General features: G+C 52.4%; 1 protein-coding gene across 4 annotated transcripts in view; it reads right to left on the reverse strand.

Annotated features, from left to right (window-relative positions):
- Window positions 1–16360, reverse strand: part of LOC125955919 (fatty acyl-CoA reductase wat) — a 17691-nt gene extending 1331 nt beyond the window's left edge. Inside the window, exons 1-9 of one of the 4 annotated variants that reach the window (XM_049687252.1) lie at window positions 16220–16360; window positions 14245–14698; window positions 8769–8884; window positions 8540–8662; window positions 8195–8466; window positions 7974–8083; window positions 500–698; window positions 171–422; window positions 1–37 (exon numbers count right to left, since the gene is read on the reverse strand). The exon at window positions 1–37 is cut by the window's left edge and continues 221 nt beyond it. In XM_049687252.1, the coding sequence (XP_049543209.1) occupies window positions 1–37; window positions 171–422; window positions 500–698; window positions 7974–8083; window positions 8195–8466; window positions 8540–8662; window positions 8769–8884; window positions 14245–14470 (1335 nt within the window). In that variant the 5' untranslated portion in view covers window positions 14471–14698; window positions 16220–16360. Of the gene's footprint in view, window positions 38–170; window positions 423–499; window positions 699–7973; window positions 8084–8194; window positions 8467–8539; window positions 8663–8768; window positions 8885–14244; window positions 14699–15884; window positions 15904–16021; window positions 16039–16171 lie in introns of those variants that run through there. The other 3 variants (XM_049687253.1, XM_049687255.1, XM_049687254.1) reach the window with 3 other exon arrangements.
- Between the last annotated feature and the right edge of the window lie 424 nt (window positions 16361–16784).

Below are 16784 nucleotides of genomic sequence, written 5' to 3' on the forward strand. Positions count from 1 at the left end.
CATGAAGCGGTGAATCTTCTTGTAGCTACGAAGGAGTCTATTGAACGCAAACGGGAAAAAAAGGAACAAAAAGCATGTATTATTAATGGTGATTGATGTCTCTATCGGTCGTTGTCCGTTGTCCATTTGCATACGAATAGACCGAAGCAACCTAATAGTAGACACGTTACCTTGGCTTCCTGCCGATAAGCAGCGCTATGATGTCACCGATGACGGCCGGTGCGTAATGCAGGAAGATGATGGACAGGTAATGGAGCACAATGTTCGGGTTGCTGGCGTAACACAGGTACCAGATCGCCTTCATCGTGGGATACATCGAGCCAAACTTGACGGTCGTGTTGGTGAATTCACCCCAGGTGATGCAATTGTTTGGCTCGGTGCAGAAGTTGTAGATCGGGATCTCGGGATCCGGCATAATTTCCCTGTTTGGTTTGGAGGTCAAGCCATTCCGTTAGCAATCGGGAGGTCTTTGGAGTCCCTGCAAAGTGGTACGACTTACGTTCTGTTCCGTTCACCGACATCCCAGGCGGACGAGATGATTCCGTTGACGCACAGATCGACCGGTACCATGTTGGCCACCTTGGTCGGATCGGCACGCAGCGTACGGAGCACACCGGTTCCGGCGCCCGCAATCACCCCCGTCGGTCCGTAGAAGTTATCGATCCAACCGGGGACGGGCTCCTGGTACGTCGCAATCACTGTAATGATGAAATCGAGCAAGAAATAACCCTGATCAGCAGTTGAAGATCGCGCGAGTGTGCGTCAACGTCACCCAAACATGGCTACGGTCAAGTCACTCCGCAAAGCTTCCGAAATTAATACTACGTGCCCTCACGTGCCCCCTTGGCTTTCTAGGCCATTCCAGGCCCGGGCCAAACTTTCGCCTGATTTCGCTTTCACCGAACGTGCTGAGTTTTTTCGTGAGCGACTTAAGCACATAACCTCAAAGTGATCGAAGAACATACGCAGCGCCGGTCGCGTGATCGCTTGCCATTCTTCTCGCCCCGCGATCGTGGGCGATCCGGTACGCACTTCACGCATCGGCCTAATGTGAGTTATGCGCCTCACGTGCCCTGGGTGCGGCAGGCGACTTTCCCAACGGTGGGTTCGGCAGTCCAGTGCTCCTCCGGTGTTGACTGCTTAACGGACACCTAACGGAGCGACCGCTAGCGTTGTAGTTGGCCATGATCGTACCGAATAGTATCGGCCGGGTGATCGCTACAGCCCTCGCCTATCGACGTAAACTTGACATTTGCCGAACGAACTAAAAGCCCCATTTTGCGCATCTCATATGCATAAACACGGACCAGGCTTGTGTGCGTATGTGTGTGAGCTCATCGTCCCCTCCCCCACCCCCGCGATCGACGATCTGAGTCTCCGTTTTCATGGCCACTGAATCATCTAATTCAATCTGCGAGATGGTCAAGGCCGTTCGGTCGATCTCCGGTTCGTCTCTGGGCAAATCGTCAGGGCTGGCAATGAAATTTCGGGCAGACCCCCGTGGCCCTCGATAAATGCATAATTTCGAACCAGTTTTGAACTCTCTCGCACTGGATGGCACTGTGCAGCTGTGTGCTGGCATACTGGCCATGGTCACCGTATTCGCGATCTATCCGCCGACCACAGAACGGATGCGCGACAACAATTCGGAACCAAGTGGAACCATTGTGTCGTAGTACGTAGTAGTTGAGCCACTGTTTGGCCCGACCGATGGTGATGGTGATGGTAGTTGGTGTCGATGGCCCAGTTCTTCGCGCTTCCAATTCTGGTGGCATATGCAACGCAGAAGAGCTGCAGGCACGCTTGGAGTGACCATGCTGGCCACTCGTATCGATACATACCAATTAGTTTGGTGCTGTAGCCGTTGCCGTTGACGTCGCATTGCGCCACAAGCGGTCCGCACAGACAAACAGAGGAAGGGCAGCAGGAGTAGCGAGGAGCACACAATGCTATGGTGCCCGTGGTACTCGGTGCCGCACACCGAGGAAGGGCAGAATACCAGGGTCTTTTGCGGATAGCATCGCGTCGTGGTGCGACTCACTCGCGATCGCACACTGATAGCCACAGTGGTTAAGCACAAGAGGGTCCCCGTGCGTGCGTGAGGCAGGGAAGTGTCGTCGCAGCGCAGTGGCGAGCATTCCTTTTCGTCAGGCACACCCATCAACCACCATCTGCATACCGGCGTCGACGGATATTATAGCGTCTCGTCACTTGACACACTAAGCGCGGCAAAAGGGACGGTCGGTGGGTCGGTCGGTCGGTCAACTATAGCATGCCTTTCGGTTGTGTTGCGTTCGCCAATGCCTAAGGTTGTGCAAAACCACGTCGCAGCGGTACGAGACCGCCGTTAATGAGTTGCCGATGAAGACATGTCTTGGCTAGTTCCGACACATGAAACAGCCGGGTGGATGGGGAAGAGCGGCAGAGAGACAGATCAGGTATAACATCGAGCTGACCTCCTCCCATTACATCGCCTTGGGGACAAGAAGGTTCCAGTGGTAGCGTACCATCGTACGATTGGTTCCCCGAGGGTCCATCGCCGTCCGGTTCGCTTCGCTGGATGGAACAATATTGACTTCTCCGTTTCGTGGTCAATGGTTCGAGGCGATACGCACAGCACTTGACACCCATTTTTTTGGATGTCATGCTCGCGGTGTGAACGGGATATACAAAGCTTGTGGCGCCTCTACACTATCCGAAGGATCTTTTGGCTAGTGGAGGGCGTCCTTGTCGGACACTTACAGGCTGGTAACAGATGTTTTCCGATGGAACCTTTTGTACACCTCTTTCTTACTTATCGAGCGTTAGCGCCGCAACACCAGCAGAAGAAGAATTTAAATGGACGGTTTGTTTATTCCTAAGTCCGAATTTAAAGAGCTGGGAGACATTAGGTGGCGGTTCTTCCACAACGAAGCTAATTCTTAAATTTCATTGCCTCAAACCCTAGTATATATGTTTGTGTTAGTATACCAAAGAAGTGTAATAGCTTCGGACAGAGTTTGCTTACAATAGTATACGTCTTTGAAAAATTCAACCGATATTTCGCTCATTCTTCATCAAAGTCAACATTTGTTCACTTTTGAACTCATGGAGTGTGCAACACTGAGTTCAGGCCTTACCAGACACTCGTGTAAACATTGACACTTGCAAAATTTACATTTGCCAACATTGACATTGACAATATTCGCCTAACCTCCGCCATGGCATCATCCTTTTGGGTTGTACAGTGCAAAGTAACATACAAAGTATCGAATATCGAGTATACTGTTACCTGTAGATGCAAGCGATTTTTTCTCGCCTTCGCCTTCGCCAATTGATTTAAAGCTCCACCGAATCGCAACCGAAGGTGGTGGTGGTCACAATTAGATGATTTATTACACCACTTATTACCCTCTAATATAGCTCGCTTTTTTTCTCTCTCTCTCTCATACGCTAACCAGCTACACAGTGTAACAACCTCGTGACCACATGCTTTCTATGCGGTCCCAATATCCCCTTGAAGACGGTCAGCCCAAACAGAGCTCAATTAGGTGTGAGCCTGCAGCAATCCATCTCACACTCGCCCGGTTTCGATCTCCATACCCCCTTTGTCGTCTTCGTCGTCTAAGTCTTCGTACACACGGCATGCTTTATTGTCATTGCTCGGTGATCCATAGAGGTGATCCTTCATGGCCGAAAGAGGTGCATGATAATGCTTGACGAGCGGCGGCGCACTGGTTGCCGAGATTGTATAATCCTGAACCAGTCGAACCATCATCACCTCCAAGAGCATCAGGTGATGTAAGGTGCCCGCAGCCCGTCGTCAGTGATGTCGGACCATGCGGTGCGTACGGTGCGATACCGGCACTGACCGCTTGTTGTTTGCCGATCGATGCGGAGTCTGTGCCTAGCACCCAAGGCACAGGACCGCAAATGTGTCTTGCGCACTTGAGCAACTCCGGAGGCTCTCATTGTTGGCCGGGCGCCGGGCCAGGAGGTGAATTGTCCACTTTCGGATGACCCCAAAAAGGCGGTTGGTCCAATTTGGCGTGGCCAATTTTACTTCTACCTCGCGCGGTCGCTCGCTCGCTCGCTTTCCACCGCATCGTTCTACTGGCGAACAGCAAACCAACAATAACGAAACTTAAACAAAATGGCTGGTGAAGCAAACACCAGCAAAGCACCATCATCACCTCCTCCAAACCTCCGCACACTATTTCGCGTCGTTAAACAAACACCACCCCCCGATTGGACGGGCTTGGCGTGCGCGAACCATTTCCAAAGACCCACCGCGCGCACGGTATGGTACCTCATGGCATGGCAGGTGTTTGTTTATTACGGGGCAATTGCTTGTTTGTTTTAAGGGACCACAAAACCGTCCATCCCGTCGTCCTAATGTTTTGTATGATCGGCCCAGGGCCACTACTCGCCAAAAACCGCATCAACGCCCTCCCCCCGCGCTACGAAGGCACTTCCGTAAACAATCCCGCCGCCCAACGGCGTGGCCATCCGTCCAGGAAGTGTAAAATGTGAAAACCAAACTTTTGATGTGTTTTACTTTGTCCAGCGCACGATGGCAATGACATCATTAAGCGCGCGGTACGCTTAATGGACGCATCGCGAGAAAGCATAACAACAGCCTCGTGACGTCTGTCGCAATATGTCGTGAGAACGGTGTGGCGTGGCGTAGCTCATTTTATCCATCGTTTGCGGCTCGTGGATCAGCAGAAAACTATGGATTCTAAACGATCTGGTCACGCATCAGCCCTATTTGCATGCACTGGCAGAGGCAGACAATGTCACGCCGATGGTAATGGAGCCATTGGTGATGATGATCACTTCACTTCGAATTGGACTTCAGCAGCTGAGGCGAGAAACTAGATCCGGATCCATCGTCCAATGGCGTCTCCGCCGGCTTCTACAAACCGCTCGATTAGCGGTTTAACCGAGCTTGACCGAGCAGCGTGTATGTTTATGTCCTGCCCGAGGGAGTACCCGAGCCGTAACGATCACGCGTGACAAAATGTGGCCCAGAAGTGAATCAATTTTCGCGAAAAAAACTGCCGAGCAAACTATACCTCATCGAGGCCCACGGTCCGGTCATGCCTCGCGGGTGTTAGGCGCTGGTTCGGCCCGAGCGGGGGGAGCCATTTAATTGAATGATAGTCATCGTGGTTGCTGCTGTGTTTAGTGTTCACGCGATGCGATCGCTCGCTATGGCTCGCGGCTAATTGCCGTCGATACTAGGATATAGCCGAAATTAATGTCTTGAATTTGATCCTCCCCCCCCCCCCCTCCGTTTTCCGTGAGCTATTTCACCGTCTGCTGAGCGGTGACTTGATGCGACTCTCTGAGGAGAAGGTGGAGGTGGAACGAACGTCGCCAAAAGCCAACCCCCCCCGCTGGGGTCATGGTTAGGATCGACAAGTTTATGAATGAAATAAAGTTAGATGATGGTTAAGGGGCTAACGCACCCGGACTAGAGGCCGTTGGTATATGCTAAAGACCGCTTCGTGCGAACTGCCAACTTTTTTTTTTGTAAAATTCACGTTTGGTTATGTTCCGCACTTTCGCTTCCCGGGTGACTTGATCCTTCAAAAACCCGATCTTAATTCGATAGCGCTTGTTTTTATGCAAAAATCGCTGTTTCGCTGTCATAACGTACCGAAAGTTCTGTCAGTTATATTGGTCTCTTCACCTTCTTCCTTTTATGATCATTTGCTGGCACATAACTGCCATCGCCTCCACCGGGTGGTTAAACCAATCATGTTTTCTTTGTATTTTCTTCCAAATTCACAACCAAATACATCTGTTGCAGCAGCAACCTTGACCTTCAAGATGGCGGATGACCAATTTTATTCCAACAACCCTGACCAGTAGATGCCAGAACGGCAATAGGAACGAACGGTTTAGACCATCGAGGAGCATTGGTGTGTAATTAGGTTTCGCGGCGAATTTCGCGATCGATTGATCGATCGAATTGGGCCCCGCAAAAGGTCATCACATCGTCCCTTGCAGTGCAGTAGCTTTCGGCAATTCCGTGACGGCGTGAAAGTCCGACAATTGCGTTTTGCTGCTTGCTCTGCACCCTGGCCAATGCTCATGCTGTGTGTGCGTGTGCGTGTGTGTCGAAGGTATCATCACCTTGAGTGAAGGAGTTGTATACCCGGAAGGTTAACAAGTCAATGCGACGACAGGAGGCAACAATAACAAAGCATCCGTTAATCATCCTGCCATCAGATCAGATCGACGAGCGGCAAGGATCACGACCGTCACAACTCCTCACGCGCTGGCGTGGCGAAGGCCTGGTGTAATAGTTAGGGCAAATAATTGAGCGAAGGTCAACTGTGGGGGTTCGGGTTTGGGGTTTTCGGGTACCAAATTATCACAGTCACTTCGACCACTCCGGTACTGCGGTACTGTTTGTTTGGGAAAAAGAGTGCTGTTGACGATGGAAGATGGCGTTTATCAGACCACGACGGTGTTAGCTGTCTTCGTGCGTCAAACCAATGTCAATGGCAATGGCGGTGAATGGTGATGCCGTTTTGGCGGTCGAGGTTTACGAGCGCTGTCTGGTGTGTACGTGATCAAACGGGCATGATGCTGATGCTGATGCTGATGCTGTGCCAGTGGACAATAGGGCTCTAAGTACTTCGCCGAACGGTGCACTTCAAGGTAATGGCACCTCATCTCATCTCAATACCATCACCACCACCACAGCAGGCGTCACGTGCGCGTTCCGATCCGTGTTTCGGACACGGACACTTGAGTTCTCAAGACAGGACGTAAAGCTTCGCTCCGGTCCTATAGTGTTCCTAGCCTGCCAGCGTTTCCGTTTTCCTTGATCGTGGTCCGTGAGAACGCACCACACACTACGCCGATCGCGTGTCGATGTTTAATCGAATGAGCTGTCCACCATTTCCTAGAAGGTGGAGCCGCATGAAATGTAAGCAAACGAGATATCCGACCATCAACAACAGGGTTTGTTTGACGCGAATCAGCATTAGCACAGCTCACGTGGAGCCAAAACGCGAATTTACATTTATCGGCAAATGGCTCGCTGATCAAACCAGGATCACACCGGCCGCGTATGGTGTTGGGTGTTAAAAGTGACGCCTCGTGTCACGTATCGATCTATTTGTCTTGACGCATGATAGTGGGTCTATGCCGCTAGCCAAACCGGATGATCGAATCCATGCAAAAAGCACCGCCCGGAGAAAGGACTGCTTCATGTAGCAGCTGGCAGATCTGCCCAAGGTCAAAACCATTGCTCGCTGGTGGATTCTTGCGCAAAAAGGAGCGCACACACGGACACACTGTCGCCCGGTATTAGCAAATCGGCAGCAACTAGAATCCTTGATCCACGAGCTCGACCACTCTCTCTCTCTCTCTCTTTCTTTCTGCATTTCAGGTTTGATCGACTGACCACCACCACCACCACCACCAGCACTATCAGCGGCAACACCATCGGCAACATTGTCGGTGGTGGTTGTTGATCTCCGATTAACTTGCTAGCGCGCGCCCGTCCGCCCGCCTGATTAGCCAACTGGGGCTGGGCTTGGCCCACGGACTGGCCTGGACGACGACAGGTTTGGAATTCAAATTTCGCCGCCAAGCGAGGCGTCGGCGCTGCTGGTGCTGGTGTAGTTGGCAGCACTCCTGCCAAGGTGGTGAACATTGGCGAAGGACGACGTAATTCCACGGGCCACGAGCCGCGGTGTTGGCGCGTGATCGCGTGCGTGCAACGTTCGCGTGTGTCAATAAACCGAGCAAACGGAAGATGCCGGGAGATGACGAAATGTGCACCGAGATGTGGCGGCCGTGTCTGTTACTGGTGGAGACGTAATTACCAGTGCCGCGTGTGCTGCAAGTGCAACTTATCATCAACCAGCAGTGACTCAAGATCGAGCAAATCGATCGATGAATCATTGTGAAAGCACGGCTTGGTATTCATCGAATCAATACTAAAACACACCCCCTTAGTATACACTTACCGATTCCTGGGCGAAACATTCCGACCGGCATTCCGCGACTATTCTTACGGACCACATCCTCGGCGATCGCCTTCGTGAAGGTGTACGTGTTTGGCCATTTGTCGAGCAGCCTGCATTGTCGCGATCGAAGAGACCAAATAAAGCCAAACGATGGTCATGAGAATGATGATAAGGATTAGCCGAAAATGGATCGGTATGAGCACCGGTGGCGTGGGACTTACACGGGAGTGATCTTCTCGATCATACCGTCGGTCACGCAGTCGGTCAGGTGGATCATCTTCTCCGAATCGAGCGGCGGATCGTAGAACCGCTCTTCGACGACCGGCTGCGGGCACTGTGTGTACGCCGTCGAGACGTAGATGACCGATTTCAGGTGCTTCATATCGTGGCAGAGATCCAGCACATCGCGGCATGCCTTCACGTTGATCTGCATGGCCGTCTTCATCTTCTCATCGAATCGCACCGTGGCGGCAAGATGAAATACAATGTTTACCTGTTTTTGGCGGGCGTTAGTTGTGGTCACTAGAAACGAGCTCTATCATTCCACTCCCTACCCTACGACTTACGTTTTCGGCCAGAATTTCCCGATCCGAGGCGCTGATGCCCAGGGCGGGCTGCATGCAGTCACCGGCGACGGCCCGTATTTTGTGATCGTACTTCGGACACGTTTGCTTCATTTTGTCAAACATCTGTGGATACAGGGAGAGAGCAAAGAGGGAGAGAGGAAGGTTTAAGTCAGATCCTAAAGTCTTGAAGTCGAGCTAAAAGCCAAGTGCTCCAGCTTCCGGTACTTACAGCATCGTCGAAGATCTCTTCGACGCGGGAAAAGATGTCCTTGCCACGCTTGCTTCGCACCAGCAGGAAGATGTTCTCGATCCCCGGGCAGCTGGTCAGCAGTTTGTAGATGAGCGCTAAAGAAAGAAAAAAAACGGAATCCATTAGTTGATTGTTTGCCAAATGTAGCCATTACTAGGTGCGAACTTTCAACAGGAACCGTTCTAGCAGCTAAACTTGAAGCTACGGATTTAAATAATGCTCATCCGTACGGTTCTGTAAAAGGCCCGTCCGGACATCGTGTACATTTCCCGACACCTCTGTCATCGCATCCGAGCGCAGCATCTACACAAATTCGCAACTAAAGTGAACCTTCTCATTAGCAACTTCTGCGCCCCCCCAGGCCCCGGAGTAGTATCTTTAGCACGAACCCATTAGCTGCACGGCGTGAGTTCTTTTCTCCAAAAACTCGATTTCGATGTTCGACTATCGCTTTGCGACGCAGCCAATGGGGACACAGTGTCTAGTCCCTTGTTGCTAAGGGTGAAAGACAAGCGCTTCCCCGGTTATGAAGCGGTATTGTGAAATTGTTCTCCCACCCTCCCTCTGAAAACAGGTTTACATGAGCCGGATGAGGACGCTTTTCGGGGTGAGATTTGTGTGGTTGTAACTCGGTCCGGAGTCAGGAATCTTCCCTATGCCCTTTTGGAATCCTGCGCGCGCGCGCTATCAGCATCAGTCACGATCAGCAGCGATCACGGCAAGCGCTGGGCTTATACTACGCCCAGGTATTCGCGGATCACATTCATACCTTCGATCGTCTTCGATTCCTGGCTGGTGCGCAGGTGTTCTTAACCATTATTTGACCAGCGGTTGGGATGGTGAAATTTGGACAGATAACAAAACCGCCTCCCCATCGAAGACTCGGCAAAGGTCTTTTTTTCCCTTTTACACCCTCTCTTCTGACCTCCTTTCTTTTCCTTCCTGCTCCGATCGGTGCTTCTGCTTTGGCCATTTGAATAACTGGTTCTCGGAGCGGGGCCCCGTCACCCGCTCCAATCGATATCATGTATCCCGATGGACGGTGTGCGTCCAGTTTGCTTGCTTTACTCCCCAGAAACCTAAAATCTCGCGCTCGTTCTCCCACGAATCGTAGCTTCCTCTATGAGGAATGATGAGCTGCTTTCGCGACAACCGGATCCACCGGGCAGCGGGTTTTGCATATCTATACAGCCGGTGCCGGTGTTTGGCCCACGTTGGACTCACGTGTCTCACTCGTGGGATCGCGATGTTCGCTTCGAAAATGGGAAGCCGGTGGTGACTTTGGCCACCTAGGGCAAGCGTCCTGCGACCGAAAAAAATGTGCGATGATTTAGTGTTGTCCTCATAACGGGCGGCCCATTACAATCACGGACCAGTCGGCGGTTCGTAGGCTGTTTGCTCAAGATTTGCTCAACTTTGAACAAAGAACGAAAAACAAGAACCTTATTTCACGGGCGCTATACCCGTCGGTTCGTTAACCTGCGAATGTTTTATTACATCGCAGCGGTATACAACATCCACACAACACACACACATCATTTGATGGTTTGGTGGAGCTCAGGCACGCTGAGTTTAATGGTCGTGAGCGCGAACACAGGAGTCCCTTAGCTTGACCAGCTTGACCAATCAACAAAGACTAATTTCGCTCGCTCGCGTTTGTACTTTTTATGTGAGTGTCTGTTCCGCGTCATCTAAGTGCTAGAGCATAAAGTAAATTAGGTTTTATGTCCTTCGGCTCGGCACAGCATGAAAAGTAGCCTGGTTTTTTTTTGCGCTGTTGTCGAGAGGAGCAACTAATTTACGATCAAATTGTATGTTGACGTAAACGAGACGTCATCAACATCAAGATGTCCCATTTGACATTGACACTTGTTAGAGAGAATACGAAAGGGATTGGCCCGAAAAGGCCAAACAACAACAACAACAACAAAAAACCCCAAAACCCCTAATTGCGCTTCGGTTCCTTCCTGTTTACTGTTCCTGTGTAAACATTCTGATGTTCTGTTCTGAGCTGAGGGGAGGCGGCTTTAAGGAAATGCGAGACGCAGACTCCCCCCCAGAAGTGTGTCATCATGGTTCACGCAACCAAAGGGCACACGGACGAAGGTGCCAGCGAGCGAGCGAGCGAGCGAGCGAAAGGTGGTCTCTTGAGGTTCGTGTCTTGATTTGCGTTGCGTTCAAGTCTTTCGTTTGCGCAAAGGGACCACCGACCAACCAACCGACCACCAAACTGCAAAATCCGACGATCATCGGTGCCGGTTTTCAACTCAATTTTCATGTACACAACGTGTGTGTGTGTGAGCGAGTGGATCGTTTCTCACCACCTTTGCACCGGCGTCTCGCAATCGTCGTCGTCGTCGTCGTCGCCACCACACTGTTGCTGTCGCCAATCTTCCGCGGTTGCAGCAATGGCAGCAACTGCAGTGCCGCTGCACCTCGACTGCAGCCAGCACTCTGCACGTTATGTAACCTGACACGAACCCGGCCTGGCAATGGTAAAGCGGTGAAAGCGTCGCACTGCACTGCACTGCACTGCAGCATACTCGACACACTCGAACCACGACAACAACATCAACAGCAGCAGCAACATCAACAGCAGCAACAGCAGCAGCATCGAACGCACAGAACAAACAGCTGATCGTGAGCTCCTTCGCTGCGGACTCCTCTGGCAGTTCTTAGTGTCTTTGGTAGGGATCCGGTACCATAATTGCGGCCAGCTCGAATCAGCTCGTGCCCCTCCCCACAATGGTACAAAAACCAGAAATGGATAAAACCCGGTTTTGCACGTTTCACTTGCCCGCCACACCAGGAGCCCGGTCATATGTTTGCATATGATCGCTTCGGTTGCAACACAGCGCCGGGAGTACCGGGAGTAGTGTTAAACCGCAGCTGGCATACGATAACTGCGATCGAGCGAGTGGCGTCTGGTTTTGGTCTCGCCACCATCCCATTGACACGCGCCACACATGATTGGATTGTTTCGATTACATGAAGCAGACATAATGACGCTGTGCTGATCTGTTGTTGGCATCATCAACTTCAAACGTCAGGCGTGAGAAGAAACGGTACAGCGGGGGAAGAAGGAGGTATCAGCTGTTCTGACCGTTGATTGCCGTCGCCGTCGTCACCGTGTCAATGGTCTCTCCAATTAGGATTCATTCACGATCGCTTACGATCTCTGCCACGCAAAGAACGAACACCATTCACAGCGATTGGTGCCACAATGGCTCCTCCGCAGGCTCTGGGGCTTCTGACTAGTTGGCACGAAAGAACCAAGAACTCGGGAGTTGCAAAAATTTGATTTACACCTCGACGGCGAGCGTTGCGAACGAGCACCAGCCGGCCAGGACCACCACCAGGTGTTGTGCTTGTGCGGGATCAGACGCTATTAGCATAAAGCACCGCCCCACCGCCCGCCTCTCTCGCTTCGGGCCGTCCTTGCTAACTCGTTTTGGTTTTTTTGGTTTGGTGGTGCGTGTGGTCCACGCGAGACGCGAGGTTTTTGGCTAAGAAGTTGGTGACCCTCTCTTCGGTTCGCTCGCCGCCCGCAGTTCCGGCTCCGATCGAGGGGGTTCAGGAGGTGATCATCGGATGTCCCTCGCTCGGATCGGCTCGTAACATTGTGTATTATGTGGCACGGAGTGGCACGTGAATGAATAGAATTGGAACCCGATCGACCGGATTTGTGTTCGCGATTAATCTGTGACTTCTGAGATTCGTGGATTGTGCTGTTTGGACAGTAAAAATGGACATTTCTAATCCAAAATGACTCATCGCGGCTGGACGGGTGAATTTTTGGGAGAGGGTTGTCACCAACAGTTGACTCGTGTTACTAATCCGGTCCTGTGCGGTGTCCTGGGACCCCTTCGCTCCCCCGTTATGGGTTCAGGGGGTCTCCTGGAGATCTATAGAAGGTGAAAGGCAAAATAGCTGCGACGATCAATAAAAAAAACACACACACACGCACACGCACACAGAGAGCGAGAAAGTGATAGTTGGTCCAGTCCAGTCCAGTTCTCTCTCCAGCAGTGCCAATGATGGTTGGCCGGGCGGCCGGGTGGCCGCGTGGCGAATTGCGCTCTCAGTCCACCAGTCCAGTCGAATTTTGAGGTTTTTTGTCGGTCAAGGTGAAGATGCCCGAACCGATTCGCGGGGTAGGTGGTGGACGAGGAGGTATCGCCGGCAGGTGGCAGGCAGGCAGGCAGCACCACCACCACCACCACCAACAAGAGACGGACAAAGCCAACGCAGCAGCAGCAGCAGCTATTGAGGGAGGTCACGCGCTTTTACGTAATACCCTCTCCATACCCTCTACACCCCAAAAGTTCGCGAGGACCGCAGGAGTCCCCGAGGGACTCCACTATGCCGAGAGCACGCTGCAAACACTCGTGGCGTGTGCCCCTTCGTATGCTCGCGGGAAGATCAGACGATCGGCTAGGATTAGAGTTTCCTCTTTGAGCGCCGAGGTTCACCTCGATCGATCGTAATCTTTGATCGATTTCTTCCTTCCACGATGCTGCTGCTGTTGCTTCGTGTTGGGCGCGCAACACGCGCAACAGCCGGGGCCATACAACCAATTGACCACCGCCCCCGGGGGGGACCTTCTCGCTGGTGAAATGTAAACAATTCACACATTCACTCGCAGCATGCTCGGTACAGCGATGCTGCTGCTGCTGCTGCTGCTGGTGATGGCGATGATGATGATCATGGAGACGCCAACGACGTGCTGCCGTGTGTGTATGCGATGTGGAGGAGAGATGATTTCAAGGTGCTGGCGTGTTGTTGTCGCTGTCGGTACCGAAAAAACCGAGAGAGAGAGAGAGAGTGCCCAAAACGAGGAGTGCTCAAGGAGTGCTCCCCCTCGGTGAAGCGATCTTCAAGGACTTTCAGACCCCCTGCACTCTCCTCAGTTGCTGTACGGAGTAATTGGAGGCGATCGCCATCGCATCCCTCCAGCGACTCGGAACATTAAATCAATTTGTTGTGCTGCTGCTGATGGTGGTGGTGTTGCTGGTGTTCATACATAAAAGAGAAAACCATTACGAGCCCCGACCCCAGAAAGGTTTGCCCACAATTGGATGCCACCGCCGCTCGCTCTCGATGGATCGCCCCTCGATCATCTTGGCGTTGGCACCTCTCGATGGCATAATGGCATATTGATGCCGCCTCCTAAAGGTACAACGGGTGCCCTTCTGCTTTGTTTGTACAAAAGCGCAACGCGTGTACACCGGGCACACACACGCGCGCACGCGTAACTCATGACTTATCGTTGTTTTTTGCGGATCACAATGATCAAGAAAAGCTGTTGCAGCAAGCTGCCGCTTAACACCACCTGCAATGCACCACTTCCTTGCCATACCGTTCCGCGTGAGAGGTGATAAGTGAGAGCGTCAACAGCCCCGAGGATAGGCCGGATAGCAAGAGGCAGAGGTGCACCGTACCGTGGCGTACTTACTTTTGCCAAGGAATCCGGTACCGCCGGTAATGAAGATGCTGCACTTGTCGTAAAACTGCTGGATCTCGGTGAGCTTCTCGTCGATCTTGCCCATCGTCACGGCCGTTGGGTGGTCCTGCGCTGTTGGGTTGTCACCCATCGTTGTCGTCGTCATCTCCGTCGGTTGTTGTTGTTGCGGTTGCTGCGGCTGACTCAGCAGCTGATCATCGTACATCGAGACGGTCATGTTCGGTCGCTCGGTACTGCACTTCCGGTGCACATACACACAAAGGCGCGCACACACACACTCACACACGGGAACACGATACACTCACAAAAGAATTGCTTTTCGCGTGGAAAGAAAAACGAGAGCGACGGGAGACACTTGGGCGCCGCACTCGTAAAGGAACAACAGAGACACTGACCAACAAAAACGATGGTACACTTTACACGCTTATCGTCCGCTTATCACTTGCTGTAAACAAATAAAGGTAAGCCCGTTGTAGTGACTCGCGAAGCGACGAAGCATTGAGCGGCTATGAAACAATCGCATTAATTTCCTCCGATCAGCTGCTGGCCAATGTTTCGGCCAAGAGAGATCGAGCGATCTCGATCGGTAATCAACCCCGCAGAGCCCACTGCATGTGTGTGTGTGTTTGTGTGTGTGTCATCAAGCCCGATACGACAACCCCTCGACAAGACTCCAGACTCCGGACTCCAGTTCAACGTCGTCGCAAGCGAGATATCGCTCTTTTACAGCTCTTCAGCGCGACGCAACCGCACCAGAATCGGTCGACGCGGGGCACTCCAGGTGCTCTCCAGCGCACCAGTCGGCCCAGGAGTGGCCGACGACGCTGTGGTCGCCGTCGTCGTCGTCGTGCGACGTGTGGTACGACCAACATGTTTGCACTTTTCTTTACATAACGAGGCGTAGCGAGGCGTTTTGCACAAGCACTGGCAGCGCACGTTAAGTAATCTGCAAGCTCAAGATGGGGTACTGGAACTGCTGCTGCTGCAGGCTGCTGGATCTCTCAGCGAGGTCAGCTCTTGCTGCACGTGCGCCCTCGCACCTCGATTGCCGCGACCGACTCTCGAATCGGTGCGAGGGACAACATATGCATGCATGCATGATCGTGTAACACCCAAACCCGATCAGCGGGAGATTAAAAGAGATTGCAACGAACACACTTTGTCCTTTCCGCGATTGCTATCACACTGTAATCATTCGTAATAGCATCACATCCACACACACACACACACATGCAAGTACAGACAGACGAGGTACGATCATGTATTGACGATCATCACCTTCACCACAGCGGCTGTTAGGTGTGATCGCAGATGATCGCACAGCACTATCGCGTTATTGATCGTTATGTCTATTTGCGGAGACTATTGTCTCGGTGGCCACGATGCTCGCTTGCAACCCCTTAGCCGTAGCCGTTAACAGACCGCCTGCAGACATAGTTTGCATATAAGTGTTCCACTCTAACCACGAAGATGGAATCTTGGCAGAGATTTGGAAGAATTATACACCCGTCGGTCGGGGTGATAATAAACCCAAACAAATTAGGAAGATTAAACTACGGAGTCACTAATCGTGTATCTAATTTTTTCCAGTCCTATTCCCCCTGCTGATTGTTCCTTGGTTCCGCACACACCTCTACGTTCCCTGGTTGGTTTTTTAAACGATGACACAAAACGCAGCACGTGCAACGTGTAACCAGCACCGCATCAGCACACTTCCGAGCACGTTCTAACGCTAGTGCAATATATATATATGGCCCTCGCTCAAAACCTTCGCTTCGTAGTTCGCGGCGGTGGCGGCATACGATACGAGCCGGAAGGCCCTGGTGGGCTGAATTAGAACCGTCTGGAATCGTGGAATCACACCGGAAGCGATCGATCGAGCACACGCTACTGCTGACTGATACCATCTGCAACTGACCGACTGACCACACTGGGCAGCAAAAGTACTACAGCGATCGACACTCACTACTGGTTGGCTTTTGGGTTGGCCGGGTGATCAGCTAGCTAGCTGGCTGACTTGGGGTGCCTGACTTCGGGCTGGCTAGCTGGCTGGCTATGGGGGACTTTTGCGACCGTTGCGGTCGACGGTCAATCAAAAACTGCCGATCGAGGTGCTGGCCATGCGATCCCGAACCGCCACTATTGCTGCGCCGTTTGTCGCCACCGCCGCTGCCGCTTTGCTGTTCGCGCGATCGCAGCACGATCGCGCGCGAGCTGGTCTTGCCTGGGAGGTTTTGTCGATTTTTTTCTTCTTCTGGTTTTTGGCAACAACGACGCTCGCATCAGCAGCAGCAGGCGGCACGGGAAGGGCGGGGAACGCGAAGTCGCGGTCGGTACGGTGCGACCGAAGAAGAGCGCGTACACTCACCCGAGGAAGAGAGAGAGAGGGGGAGAGATGCAGTGACGAGGAGAGGAGTGCTAGGTCTGGTGGTAGGGGAACGGCTCGCCAAAACCCCGCCAACATTATGTTGTCGCAGGCGCCCGAATCAGGGGGGGACCTTATTTGTCCCACAATGTGTGACGGATTTCCA

The sequence above is a fragment of the Anopheles darlingi genome, chromosome 3, assembly GCF_943734745.1.
Source record: "Anopheles darlingi chromosome 3, idAnoDarlMG_H_01, whole genome shotgun sequence".
Classification (NCBI taxonomy): Eukaryota; Metazoa; Arthropoda; class Insecta; order Diptera; family Culicidae; genus Anopheles; species Anopheles darlingi.